The sequence below is a fragment of the Labeo rohita genome, unplaced genomic scaffold (genome assembly GCF_022985175.1).
Source record: "Labeo rohita strain BAU-BD-2019 unplaced genomic scaffold, IGBB_LRoh.1.0 scaffold_75, whole genome shotgun sequence".
Classification (NCBI taxonomy): Eukaryota; Metazoa; Chordata; class Actinopteri; order Cypriniformes; family Cyprinidae; genus Labeo; species Labeo rohita.
The window spans coordinates 399427-411874 of record NW_026129689.1 but is presented as its reverse complement, the minus strand read 5'-3'; the positions used below and the strand labels follow the sequence as shown (position 1 = coordinate 411874).

Here is a 12448-nt window from a genome sequence, read left to right as displayed (position 1 = left end):
ACCGGAGTCATCCGGGGAGAACTGACGAGAGAGGGCATCGGCCGGTATGTTCTTTGAACCTGGTCGGTAGGTGATGGAGAAATGGAAACGAGTGAGGAAGAGAGCCCATCGGGCCTGCCTGGGGTTCAGGCGGCGAGCTTCCCGGAGGTACTGTAAGTTCTTACGATCTGTTATGATGGTGAAAGGGTAGGCAGCTCCCTCAAGCCAGTGGCGCCACTCCTCCAGGGCCAATTTGATAGCCAATAGCTCTCTATTACCGTTGTCATCGTTTTCCCCCTGCCGGAGTCAGCTTACGGGAGAAGTAGGCACAGGGATGGAGGACAGGAGGCTCGCCGACCGCTTGAGATAACACCGCTCCGACGCCGATGGAGGAGGCGTCTACCTCTACCGTGAATGGGCGTTCGGGGTCAGGGTGTTGAAGGACCGGAGCGGTGCTAAAGGTGGTCTTCAACTGCTTGAATGCTTCGTGGGCCATGGGGTTCAAGAGCAGATGTTTGGGCTAACCCCGCAGGAGGGAGGTCAATGGAGCAGTTATGGTGCTGTAGTTCATGATGAATCGGCGGTAGAAGTTAGTGAATCCAAGGAAACGCTGGAGTTCCTTAACACTGGTGGGTAGTGGCCACTTCTGGATGGCATCGACCTTGCCCTGGTCCATCTGCACGCCCTCGGCGCTGATGTTATAGCCTAAGAATTGTACTGAGGGTTTATGGAATTCACATTTTTCCAACTTGAGGAACAGACTGTGTTGACGGAGCTTCTGGAGGACCTGCAGGACGTGCTGGCGATGTTCGGCCTGGTTCCGGGAGTAAATCAGGATATCGTCTATGTAGACCACTACGAACTGATGTAAGAACTCCCGGAACACCTCATTCATAAACGTCTGGAAGACCGAGGGACTGATGGATAAACCGTACGGCATCACCTGATATTCGTAGTGGCCTGTGGGTGTTACGAAGGCTGTCTTCCACTCGTCTCCCTTCCGAATACGAATGAGGTTGTAAGCACTCCGCAGGTCCAGCTTTGTGAAGATCCGGGCTCCACGAAGCTCTTCGAGGGCGGCGGGGACCAGGGGCAACGGGTACGGTTGTTGAATTATTTGGGAATTGAGTTGACGATAGTCGATGCAGGGTCTCAGACCTCCATCCTTTTTGCCCACGAAGAAGAAGCTGGAAGCGGCCGGCGAGGTAGATGGACGAATGAAATCCTGTTTAAGAGCCTCCTCAATGTAAGCCTCCAACGCCTGGCGCTCCGGGAGGGACAGTGGATAGACCTTGCCTTTGGGGAGCTTGGCGTCAGGCAGCAGATCGATCGCGCAGTCCCATGGCCGGTGAGGTGGAAGATGAGTGGCTGCTTGTTTACTGAATACATCCTGGAACGCAACATACTCCGCCGGGATCTCAGGAAGGTCTTCGGTCTCAGGACTCTCCACGAGTGTAGACGACACAGTGACCGGGACCGGAAGAGGTTGAGGACGGTTAGAGAGGCAGTCTTCTTGACATCGTTCGCTCCAGCTAATGATGTCGCAAGGATCCCAGCGGAGGATGGGTCGATGTTGTTTAAGCCAGGGGCGTCCCAGGATGATACTCACGGTGGACTCCTCCAGTACCAAGAACCGAATTTGTTCAGTGTGAAACAGTCCAACTTGTAGGGTGATGTGAGGTGATGAATGACGGATTCGCCCACCCCCAAGTGGTTTTCCCTGAATAGTGCGTACTGAATATTCGTGGCAATGTCATTGACGGGGTAGATGAAGTCGATTTAAGCATTCTTGTGAAATGAAGTTGCCGGAGGACCCTGAATCAACAAGAGCAGAAACAGACAGCGTACAATCAGCAGTACGTAGTGTAACAGGTATGAGTGTTAACTGTGATGTTTCAATGTCAGAAGTAATGGTACTCACCACTGGGCGTGGGGGCCGGATGGGACAGCTACAGATAAGATGACCATTTTGTCCACAATACAGACAGAGACCCTGGGTGATACGTCAATTTCTTTCCGTGCGAGTTAATCGTGTAGAATCCATTTGCATGGGTTCAGGTACTGGAGTACAAGCAGCCACTGAAGCAGACTGAGGAGCGGTTACCGGTGGCTGGCAGGCGGCTAGTCGCTGGGAAACTCGTGTAGTACGTTGGACGAAAGTTTCCAGGCCGATAGAGTCGTCATACAACGCCATAGCGGCGCGGATTTCCGGGTTGAGTCCTTGACGGTAAGCTCCGAGAAGTGCAGTCTCGTTCCAGCCACTAGCCGCCGCCAGAGTGCGGAAGCGGAGTGTGTAGTCATTCACCGAGGAAGTGCCTTGCTGTAACCGAAAAAGCTAGTTGTGGAGCTGCCTTCATTTTGGAGTTCTTGAAGTGGTTTTTAAGCTCATTTTATTAGTTTTAATTTATTTATATTTTTATATTAATTTACACAAATTACTTTGGACCTGTTGTGAGATAAATGTTTTAAATATAAACATTTGCATATAAAAACACTGATTAAAATGATTCAAATAATTAAAACTATACTTAAATATTTTAACTTACCTGCCACCAGGTGGCGGCAAGTCACTGATTTTATCAGTAAATCATTCAATTGATTCGTTTGAACAGCTGAATCATTCAGGAGCGGAACAAGCGACTTTATGAATGGGTAGCTGAATCATTGACTTACTATAACATTCATTCATAAATTCACGTTCATTCATAAACAAAATACCGCTTTGTTTGGGTGGAGATGCATGAGCTCAGCTTTGAAGTTGACGAAATAGAGTAAAATCAGGCAATAGTGTTGTAGTTAGACTTAATATTAGCTTCTTGTTCGTGAAACTGCTGTATTAAATCAATATCACAATACTAATATGCAAATCCCTTAATAGCCAAAAACCTTTGAGAGTGGATTCTGATTAACACTACGTCTCACCTCAGCAGTCCGGGCCGCCCTGCTGACGTCATTTCTTTTCCCAAACCAGTTAAGCGCAAACCACGCCCTCTAAGCGAAAACCCTGCCCCGGAGCCATGACTCACGTCTCTGGCTCAATTTTATTGGTTAACTATATCACAGCGCTGATTGGCTACACAGCGTTATGCCAAACACACTATTTTTAATACAATACCCAAAAGGGATACACAAGTGTATAAGTGAAACCATGTACTCACAATTTACAATTTAAATAAGACGGTGTACAAAATGATTTAAAATAGTGCTTAAAAGTACATATAGACTATAAAACATGCTCACAGAGTAGTTTAACACTTGAGTAAACTACACTCACGTATTATACAGAACAAAAACCGGCAAACACAAAAAGATTTAAATTATAAATATATATATATATATAATTTTTAATCTTATTATTCTTTTGTATAGCAAACAATATGTGACCCTGGACCACAAAACCAGTCTTAACTAGCACAGGTATATTTGTAGCAATAGCCAAAAAAATACACTGTATGGGTCAAAATTATCAATTTTTCTTTTATGCCAAAAATAAATAATTTTAATTAAAAATGATTTTCTACTGTAAATATCAAAACTTAATTTTATATTACTAATAGGCATTGCTAAGAACTTCATTTGAACAACTTTAAAGGAGATTTTCTCAAAAATTGTACTGTCCTAACAAGACATACATTAAAGGAAAGCTTATTTATTCAACTTTCAGGTGATGTATAAATCTCAGTCTTTAAAAAAAAAAATTTACCCTTATGACTGATTTTGTGGTGCAGGGTCACATATGATTTCTTACCTGCTGTCCTAGCCCAGAATTCAAAAGAGGTGTATTTGACTTGAAGCAGCATCAAAGTACTCAGAGAACAAAGCATGTCTTTGTTTGCATTCACATAATGATTACTGATGACCACAGAGCTGACTGGCCATACAATGCTTTATTTATTTGTTAAACAGATAAAATACAAAAAACACCATGGTACACAAAAACATTACATACAATTCACAATTGCTATTAAAACTTTAAAAGGATGCATGAAATTTTTTTTCTGTGCAGTCGCTATTGTTATTTTAAATATGGCTTCATAACCTGCAGCCCTAGTCTAGAATTCATAAATAATACTCATAGATTAATTAACCATTTTTAAACATTCAGAATTAACAGAATAAACCCCCTTCATACACCCAAACCATACAAATATTTGTACCTTTTTAAGCTTGATGTGAGTAATTCATTGCCACAGATTCTGACAGTCTGTGGCGAACTCTTACAGCCCTTTTTCCTGTATGTCTGCTGTAGTCATGCTCTAAACCAGAACTACTTTTTCTGGGGCGTCCAGCTGTCAAACGCCGCCTCGAACCAGTCTTAGTTGTTCTTCGGGCCACTGCTGTTGGCTGACAGCCAATAATAGGACCAGGTCGTCTAGCAGCTCGTCTTAACGCTGCGGCACGCTTTGACGCAGACATCCCTTTACCAAAACAGTAAAATGCAGAGATCAGTTGGGTTGGGTTGCGCTTCATCTTTTCAAGCAGCTTGGCCATTGTAGTCAGGGCATCACTGTAGTCAGCGTTTTCAGCCAGTTCACTTAGCAGTCCCAGCATCCGTCTCACAGGAGACTGAGGTATAAAGGCTGTTTAAAGAGACAATAAAAATAATTAAATAACAACAAACTGAGGATTGTCTTAGTGATGATGGGACCAAGCACCTCATTGTATGCATTTAACGATCTGGTAGTCTTCGGTTGTTAGTAGTATTTATTTATTTATTTATTTATTTATTTGTTTATTTTTACATCTTTTTACTTTTGATATGAACTTAGTGATTTTGGTAGCTACATGATCTTAAAATATAGGCATACTTGTATTCTTAGGGGTCTAAAGTTAAATCCACAGGAAACTAATACAAAATTGTCAAATACAGAACTTTTTCTTAGCAGTTCAATCTACAAATCAGTCACAACAGTAAAAAGCACACAGTTAAATGCACAAAATAATGTACTTAGTATGAAAAAAATACAATGGAAATCAACGGCTAGTCCTTGTGGTAGCCGCTGACTTCCATAGTATGTTTTACTATACTACGCAAGTCAGTGGCTACCAGCAACTGTTTGGATACCAACTAATAACCATTTTAGACCCCAAAATGCCCGAAGCCTTGGGGAAAACAAACTTAGAAAAAGGTGCTTGGGCCCAAATAAACATTTAGACAGAATTTTTAATGTAACTCTAAGCTTCATGGACTCACCTCCTTCTAAATTACCCTGCACACAGGGTTGGCTGGAGTATGAGTCCTGTATGGTAGGTGATGTTTGGTGCAATTGTGCAGAGCAGGAGAAAGACAGGTCCAGCTGATGCAACTCTACTGTTCATAATATACACATTGACAATGAAATGTTACAAGAGTGTTTCTGTTAGATATGCCACCATTATAAAGAAAAAAATAAGACACACAAAAATAAAACAGCACCATCCCTCCCTTTATACTGACCATCATCTTGAGCACTGAGATGGTACTGATGATCAGTAGGGCAGATTTCTTGCCTTGGAGGTATATCTATAATAATTGTATACTAATGTCACACTGCTGTACTAGTTGTTTTGTTACGAATAAAGCATGATAAAGGTTCTATGTCCCATTTGAACTTTCTTACCTGGAGCTGATGTGCTTGGCGTTGACGTATTTTGCCGTAAAGGGTTTAGAAATTCAGGAGAAACTGAGGCTATTAAGATGATGAACATATAATTAATATACCGAAGTAATAGTTAAAATATCTAAAGAAGGTGGTATTTCAAAACAGCATCAGTAAGTGTGTGACAACCTATGCTGCAAAGAAAAAAAATACCTTTTGTTAATTTCAGCAGCTCAGCCCTCATTTCAGCGGTTTTCGGGAGAAAGTTGATGGAGGAGATGTTGTAATTTTGCACTACTGCTGCCTGGTGTTTGCATGGTGCTCCACTATGGCCAGCTGGACATGTGCAGAGCTCCAACTCCATGTCCACTGTATAGGTGTGCCCTGATGTGGAGGATCTCACCTGAAATTTCTTCTCTCCAACCTAACAGTGACATGAGGACCAAAAAAAAAAAAAAAAAAAAAATTCAGACATATGTAGCATCTGAACCAATCAGACATACAGTTATTTGTTACATTTAACAAATAATCTTTAAAACCAACAACCCAGCTATATGCTGGAGTTTTGAAGGCAACCCCCCAAAGCAACTAACAATTACATATGCAAAATACCATGCTCACAGACAAAGAGTTGTAAACTTTCCCTCCAAAGGTGAAAGTTACCATTGGATCGCGGACCTCCTGGAGGCACAGCCTCCAGAGAGCTTAAAGGCAAACGGTTGACCGCCTCCTTCGTTCTTCTTCTGCTTCCTCTCTTCTCTGTCTCACTCGCCTGCAACATCTTTCGATTGCTGCCTGTGTGAAGGAACCCATGGGGAGCCTGAGCCGGCACAGGGCGTGCCCGGTGGGCCCGACAGGCCCAACATACAGAGCTGTGGCTCTCGATGTTCCACTCAACCCTGGAATTCATCTTCATGACTTGCCTCAGCCAGTCTGGAGAACCTAAGAAGATGAGCTAGAACTCTTCAGCCATGCGGCCTTGTCTTTCCATTTCCCAAAGATCACAGGACTTCAGCTGAGTCCCTCTCAGCTCTTGGTTCTTCTTCGCTTTTCACATGGGAAGAAACTCCCAGTCACCATTGAGCCAGAACATCTTTGGAGTTCATCACTCTTCAGACCCGGAAGAACGTGATTGCAATTCCAAAACCACCACTGCTCCAAACCATCTTTCACCAGACTGCATTCGGACACTTGTTCGACGACCAAGGCAATGCAAGTATCGTACACTAACTAAACAGAACAGAGGTTTAGTATAAGCTGTAGACAGCACTGATGGTTTCACAGCAGGTGGTTAACTGACTCTTCTCATAGCTTAATTTCCTTGTCTCTCTCTAACTGCTTCTCACTGACCATTCCCCCATGAGTGAGTCCCCCAAAGAGTGACTTTGTGTTTGTTTGTTTACATTAGTTATGTATTAGTCCTTCGTTAATAAACTATTGTGCACAAATTACATGAATTCTGATTTGCCTTGCAAATCTCGATTCGAGCTAACTCTAACAATGGTACTTTAAGAAACTTATTTTCTGTGGCCAAGACTTAGAGTTGATATAAAGATTATACTGAATGTTCGCTGAGCGAACAGATTAGTTGATGGAAAATTGATTCTGCTACAGTTACTACTGACAGCTGATATAAGTAATTGTAATTAATCTTAATTAATTGTAATTATTTATATACATTTCCCTTTGAGCTAAATCACGACACATATTTGATGTTTCTCAATTCTAAAAATGTATAGAACAGACTTGCATTCTTGTGTAGACATGTCTTGCCAGACTAGCTTTAAAGAATGAACACTAGGACACAGAACGCATCTTTGTAAGAACTGAGATGCACAGTGATCTTGTTGTTCAACTAACCATTCCAACACATTTTAAGTAGAGGGGCAACACAACAAATGACAATGATTACTTCACAGATGTTATAACCTATTTCAACTTTTGGTTACATTATTGTTTATATTATTTTAGATTTTTAATTTACTGCATGTATTTAAAATATCTATACATATTTAATCTTACTAATGCTTTGTCAATGTTAAGATACTTTTTAATATACCAATAAAAAAATACTGCAGACTTCTCTAAGTCTCTATCACTATTAAATCTGTGTAAACCCTAAATAACAAATATTTACTTTTTACATCAGAAAATGTTCATGTGTCCTCTGTACTTGCATTTTTATTGGAGTTGAACTTTGACAGCTAATGACGATATTATGAAAACACAACTCTGCAAGAGGCATATTGAGAAACATCAATTTGCAAAAAGAACCCAGATTTTTTTTATAATGATTCATATTAAAAAAAAAAAAAAAGACAAGTGTGGAAGACTTTTGTTGCTGCCCTACATGCCAAGGGCATTATGGGTAGTAAATGAGTAAGTAATATTTAAAAATTATATTTTACCTGAGAAATATCAGATGCTTTGATATTACTTTCTGTAGCAAGGAATCTTGACCGGTGGAATGCCTCCCAATGGCCAAGTGCAATGTCTGTCACTCGTGCTTCATAGTACATCTCTAGTCGGGTGATGAAAAGGTTGAATAACTGAGGCAGATTGAATGCTTTTGTCCTTTGAAGTATTTTGTCTTTCAAGACACGCATTGCAGCCTCCACATAGTTGTTTGTTTGGTTGCCACGTGTTGGCAAGTCCCTCCTATAGCTGAGAGCCCAACTCTCACGTCGACTGTAAAGATTCTGTAGGTAGGTCAGGAACTTCCTGTATCTGTAATGAGTCACAAAAGAAACTGTAAAGAATAAATACAACATAATAAAACCCTCTGAAAAGGCCTCTGGAGAGTAAACGCATCAAAAGTACTACTAAAATATTTAAGCTACCTCCACCTGTCTATTTCTACCTCGTGGTCAAAGGGTTGTCAAGGGCTTGCTGGTAGAGTAACTCCACTGTACTCATCTCCCTGGCATAAAGCATGTCTTTTACTATGCTGAACAGTGTCTGCCTGTCCTTCATCTCAATTTTGTGATCTTTGTTCCACAACCATCTCCACACAGCTTGCAGAAGATGAAATATGCAGAGCAACTGTGTGGCTTCTGGAAACACCTGTGCTATAGCTCCCTTCTCTGCCTTTGAGTCATCTGTAAGAAACAAACGTGGGCCTGCCTCACCTCGCCCTCCAAAGGCATCATTTTTCAATAAGGACTTCAGCAGCTCCAATCCCTCACTAACGGTCTTCTCATCTTCCGATTGGGTTATCACTATTCCAAGAGGGAGACCACCTGCACAGGTGTGTGTGAGGAGAAGAAACACCCTGCAGTTCTCCCTGTCCATGTTACCAGATGAATCCATAAAACACATTTCTCCACTATTGGAGAGACTGTGTGTTCGTTTCATCAACGGGGAACAGATGGCTACAAGTGGTGTTCCTGTTGCGGACATTTTAAGCTTGGCACAGGTGTCATTACAGGCTGCATTGTAGGATTCTATCTGCCTTGCCAAAGCTGCTAGCATTCCCTCTCCACTTTGCTCTCCAAACTCCTGCTTATTCACCTTCTGATAAAGTCTGTAAATAAAATTGTTTGTTTTGATTACATAAGTCTGTCAAAGCTACTGATTTGTACCATGTAAAATTTCACATACCTGTAGCAAAACTGAAGGTCTGGGCAAATGGCACGGTTGGCTGAGGCATATACATATTTGTTGTCATGCTCAACCAACAGGTCACTTTTAAGTACAGCCAGAGCTGATGTTGGGCTGTGCCCAATCTCAAACAACTGAGTCAAGGTTTCAATTGCCTTGACCCCTACATCCTTGTGCCTCAGTGCCTCCGCAACAAAGATGTTATGGTTATGTACATTGTACAAACGCACAGAAGTTGGATAAGTGGGTATATGGGGATCATTGCTCCTAAAAACAAACACAAATCACACAAAGAAGCTGGCAAAAACACTTATTTGATCCCATCTTGACATTTCTAACTCACCTGCTAGATCCTCCCCTTTTGTCTACAGTCTTCACCAGAGTGCAAACCATTTTTGCCTCACAGCATGTATTTTTTGACAGCCGTCTTTTATTAGCCGTGCCTGATCGGACATAAACATTGTGCTGGCACCTATAATGAGCCTACAGACAGAGTATAAATGTATAAATATGCACAGAAGTGTGCACAAATCTTAGACATGTTAGAATTTTTAATTTAGTTATTTATATCTTTTGCATTAGGCTGACAACAGAAAATATTATTTTACAGGTCCAAACTTTCATTTTGCAATTAATTACTACTACTACTACTACTACTATTATTATTATTATTATTATTATTATTATTATTATTATTATTATTATTATTCTTTTTTATCCAGGAACATCTCTCCTTCCAGGGAGAAAATGGCAGCAGCAACAAATAAGCCAATAAGAATTTTGTAATTATAAAGAGTCCATACTGTTTGTTGTTAGACCACATAGAGATCTGATTTAACTATCAGAGTCCAACAGGGATTACATGAAGAGAAAAAAATGAGACCGGCTAAATTCTGTGCCAATATCTCCAAGACATTTGGAGAAATCTACCTGCATTTTTGAAAAATGCTTACAATTGAGGATGCTTTCACAAATAATGTCATAAATTACGTATTTTTATTAAATAATGTCATGAATAATTTTTTTATTATTGTTATAGATTTGTGTTACTTGCAGGTTTATTTGCGGGTAGATTTCTCCAAGCGTGTTGGAGATGTTGCCACAGGATTTAGTCTAGATGATGGTGAGATTACATCTGTGTGTGAACCATATGATTTCATACCATATGATTTCACATTGTCCTAGAGTTGTATGAATACTGGAGCCTACAGATGGCCAGTCCATCACAAGGATAAAAATCTCACTGGACTATTACAATTAACTAATACACTAATACAATTAACTATATAAATCACTGTCTTGAAATTTGGGTGAAGAAGCTAATGTGCTTTTTGCACAGTATAGCACTGTATGTTACAACATTTAATGTAACATCATTTTTAGTGTAACTAATTGTCCTACTAACATAGTGTAATGAAGAATTAACTGATTTAACATTACCTTATAAAGCACACGTTGTCCCTTATTTGGTTTTGTCACTGCCACTCTCCAAGTCACTCCAGATGACTCACTAAGCTTTTTCACCCATTCCTTTACTTCTGAAATCTCTGTCAGTGCAATTCTTAGCGATGCCTCAAAACTCGTGTGGTCCAGGTGTGATTTGCCTTGTGTAGTGCACAAACGATACTTGCAAAAGTGATATGTATACCCAGGAGGCAACCAGTTCTGTAAAAGTAAAAAGAAGTCACCGGACAGAGAGTTTGCCCATTAGCATTATAACTGAGATGGCCCAAAGTTTACACACTTAAGAGTATACCAAGTGTATTTAATCAAAAATACAGGAAAAAAAAAAAAAAACAAAAAAAAACAACAGTAATATTGTGACATATTATTGCCATTTAAAATGCTGGTTTTCCATTTGAATATATTTATTACGCCATCCTTCAGAAATCATTCTAATATGCTAATTTATATCAATGTTGGAACAATAAAAATTTACTGACCCTATATTTTCAACTGTAATGTATATTGTTAGAAAAGATTTCTATTGTGAATAAATGCTGTTCTTTCCAACTTTTTCTACACTGATAATAAATCAGTATATTAGAATGATCTCTGAAGGATAATGTGATACTGAAGACTGGAGTAATGATGCTGAAAATTCAGCTTTGCATCATAGGAATAAATTATATTTTAAAGTAGATTCTAATAGAAAACCCGCAATTTAAATTTAAATAATATGTCACAATATTATTTTTTCTGTATTTCTGATTAAATTAAATGTAAAGTTCATGAGCACAAGGGACTTCTTTATAAAACAAACAAAACAAAACAAAACAAAACAAAAAAACATTACAAATCTTACTGATCCGAAACTTTTGAACGGCAGCGTGTGTGTGTGTGTGTGTGTGTGTGTATATATATATTACATAAAATTAACTGAATTCAAATTTTTAACCTTAAGATGTACGGCTTGGCCTTCTTCACAGCCTAAACAAGCGTAGGACTCTCCTGAGGGCGATCGAAGATAAACATAAATGTTAAAATGAAAACTATAATAAAAAACAAAAAGAAAACTTATATTGAAACCAACAAATTCTTCTAAAAATAAAATGTTATTAAAAAGAACCGTTTACCGTTTGTCAGCGATGCATCCATCATCAACTACCTTGATTGATTTCTAAACTTCTTCTCAGGTGACCGCGTAACCGGATTGACCAATAAAATCGAGCTAGAGACGTGAGTCATGGCTCCGAGGGCGGGGGAATTTTGGAGCGCGCAAGAGGGCGTGGTTTGCGCTTAACTGGTTTGGGAAAAGTAAATGAAACAGTAGATAGCCTCTCTGTAGTGCTTCAGTTTGATGAGGAAAAAATGCCAGAGAGAGTATATATTGGATATGTTAGCTATTTGGTAAGAGCATATGTGCCACCCCCAGTCAGATGCTTTAAGTGTCAAAAATATGGTCATTTTGCTGCTGTTTGTAAGGGAAATCAGAGATGTGCTAGGTGTAGTGGAAATCATGAATATGGGAAATGTGGACAAGGGACAAAACAAAAATGTTGTAATTGTGGAGGTGAACATAGCGCTGGCTTTGGGGGATGCGTGGCGCATAAAAATGCTGTGAAAATTCAGAATGTTAGAATACATGAGGGGATTTCGTATGCTGAGGCAATTAAAAAGGTGAAACAGACGGAAGAGGGTCAAGGAAATGGATTAACTGTACAAATGAATCAACACAACAGATCGTCTCAATCGCAACATAAAATAAATGAAGATTTCTTCAAAGTGGGAAAAGTTGAATTTATGACGTTTCTAGCTGAGGTAATAAACTGTGCTGCACAAACTGTAAG

The 12448-nt window shown here is 39.9% G+C and overlaps 1 protein-coding gene across 1 annotated transcript; it reads right to left on the bottom strand.

The window, feature by feature from the left end:
• Window positions 1-499: 499 nt before the first annotated feature.
• Window positions 500-11861, bottom strand: LOC127161828 (uncharacterized). The gene is made up of 14 exons (XM_051104577.1): window positions 11735-11861; window positions 11557-11609; window positions 10599-10823; window positions 9502-9641; window positions 9159-9425; window positions 7967-8285; window positions 5772-5982; window positions 5580-5648; window positions 5417-5482; window positions 5174-5290; window positions 4201-4559; window positions 2084-2299; window positions 1901-1928; window positions 500-1713 (listed from the first exon to the last, which is right to left on the bottom strand). The coding sequence occupies exons 1-14, from the start codon at window positions 11757-11759 to the stop codon at window positions 500-502; spliced, it is 3309 nt and encodes a 1102-aa protein (XP_050960534.1). The 5' UTR covers window positions 11760-11861.
• Window positions 11862-12448: the final 587 nt, after the last annotated feature.

Bases quoted from the DNA above. Each gene is read 5' to 3' on its own strand.
- LOC127161828 (XM_051104577.1), bottom strand. From the start codon at position 11,759: ATGATGGATGCATCGCTGACAAACG. The intron at 5,983-7,966 runs GTAAAATATAAT...TGTCACTGTTAG, and splicing joins AAGCATCTGATATTTCTCAG to GTTGGAGAGAAGAAATTTCA. The intron at 1,714-1,900 runs GTGAGTACCATT...ACGAATATTCAG, and splicing joins TCCGGCCCCCACGCCCAGTG to TACGCACTATTCAGGGAAAA.